We start from the raw sequence: 1,320 nt of genomic DNA on the forward strand, positions 1-1,320 counted from the left end.
TTCATGTGTTATTTTACTCTTGTTTTAACGGAAACCGATGGAGTTGGAGGAACACAGTTACCGAATACTAAGGCAACCAAAAAGGATGGCAGAAAATGCATGAGTAAAACAAGCAATAAAGGTAATGTCCAAGGGCATTTTCAAAACACAAATTGACCACACACAATATTTAAGTCTTTATTCTTTAGTCTTTACTCTTTACTCTTTAAGTCTTGAATCTTAGATGTGAATATAAGATAAGATCCAAGGAATTATTTTTTGTTTTAAAAGTTCAAGAAAGGGATGAAGCAACTACAACCAATACGGATCACCAAGGTCAGCATCATGAACATCAGCATGATGCTCAGACTGATGCTGATGTTCAGACTGACCATCATCATGACAATCAGCATGATACTCAGACTGTTGCTGATGTGCATGATGACCCTTAGCCTGACCATCATCATGACCATCATCCTGACCATCACCATCAGCAGCATGAGCATAAACATGAAGACCACCAGTTGCAGCATGAACATGAACACCATCAGCATCTTGAGCATCAACAAGAACACCACCAGTTGCATCTTGACCATAATTAGCCTCATCACCAACATCATCACCAAGATCATCAGCATTCCCACCTTGATGAAGAGGCTCACCAAGATGGTCAGACTGATGGTGAGGCTCAACAATTTCATGATGCAAATGATGACGAATATCAAACAGGGGAGGATGAATTCCTCACTGGGGATGAGAAGGAGCCTAAGAATGATGATGTGCAGGCATCTAAGTTGCAGCCTGTTGATAATCCTAAGGCCTATGATGACCAAGGTAAAGGACATGATGACCAAGCTCATGAGGTCCAAGGTCATGAGGTCCATGAAACTCCGAAAGAACCTGAACCATAGAAGGAGGTCCCTGAGCTAGACAACGATGTCCATGAACCTAAGCACGGTCATATTCATGAAGTTATCCCTAAGGTTGTCCCTGATGAGCAGGGTATACCTTTACTTGAGAAGGGTGAGGTCCTTGATGAGCAGCATCAGCAGGCATAACCTGTAGAGGAGTGCAAATCTCAAACCTGACCAAGGGAACCCTATGCATCTGGAGCCTACCCAGGTGAAGCATGTGCATGGTGACCTTCAGTAGGTTATCTCTGATTTTCCTTACTAAGCTACAAAATACAATTTTTGTCAAGTGTTTAAGCCTTGTTGTTGTAAATGTTGCGGTAGAATTGTTTGATACTCTTTATTGACAGTTTGATTTTTTGGAAAGATTTTTTGAAAATTTGACAATAAAACTTTATGTAAAAGTTTGACACTCACAACATTATTTCTA

The 1,320-nt window shown here is 40.7% G+C and overlaps 1 protein-coding gene across 1 annotated transcript; it reads right to left on the bottom strand.

The window, feature by feature from the left end:
- Positions 1-291: 291 nt before the first annotated feature.
- LOC110692217 lies at positions 292-1,116 on the bottom strand. Its single transcript, XM_021869217.1, has 3 exons — positions 988-1,116; positions 823-879; positions 292-654 (listed from the first exon to the last, which is right to left on the bottom strand). Exons 1-3 carry the CDS (start codon positions 1,114-1,116, stop codon positions 292-294), a joined length of 549 nt encoding a protein of 182 aa, XP_021724909.1.
- Positions 1,117-1,320: the final 204 nt, after the last annotated feature.

This window comes from Chenopodium quinoa, unplaced genomic scaffold (genome assembly GCF_001683475.1).
Source record: "Chenopodium quinoa cultivar QQ74 unplaced genomic scaffold, ASM168347v1, whole genome shotgun sequence".
In the NCBI taxonomy this organism is placed as follows: Eukaryota; Viridiplantae; Streptophyta; class Magnoliopsida; order Caryophyllales; family Amaranthaceae; genus Chenopodium; species Chenopodium quinoa.

What these genes read in the sequence shown, in the direction of transcription:
- LOC110692217 (XM_021869217.1), bottom strand. Translation starts at nt 1,116, where the DNA reads ATGCACATGCTTCACCTGGGTAGGCTCCAGATGCATAGGGTTCCCTTG. An exon ending in CTCACCCTTCTCAAGTAAAG is followed by an intron (nt 880 to 987) that starts GTATACCCTGCT and finishes TCTATGGTTCAG; the next exon opens with GTTCTTTCGGAGTTTCATGG. An exon ending in CTCATGAGCTTGGTCATCAT is followed by an intron (nt 655 to 822) that starts GTCCTTTACCTT and finishes CCTCACCATCAG; the next exon opens with TCTGACCATCTTGGTGAGCC.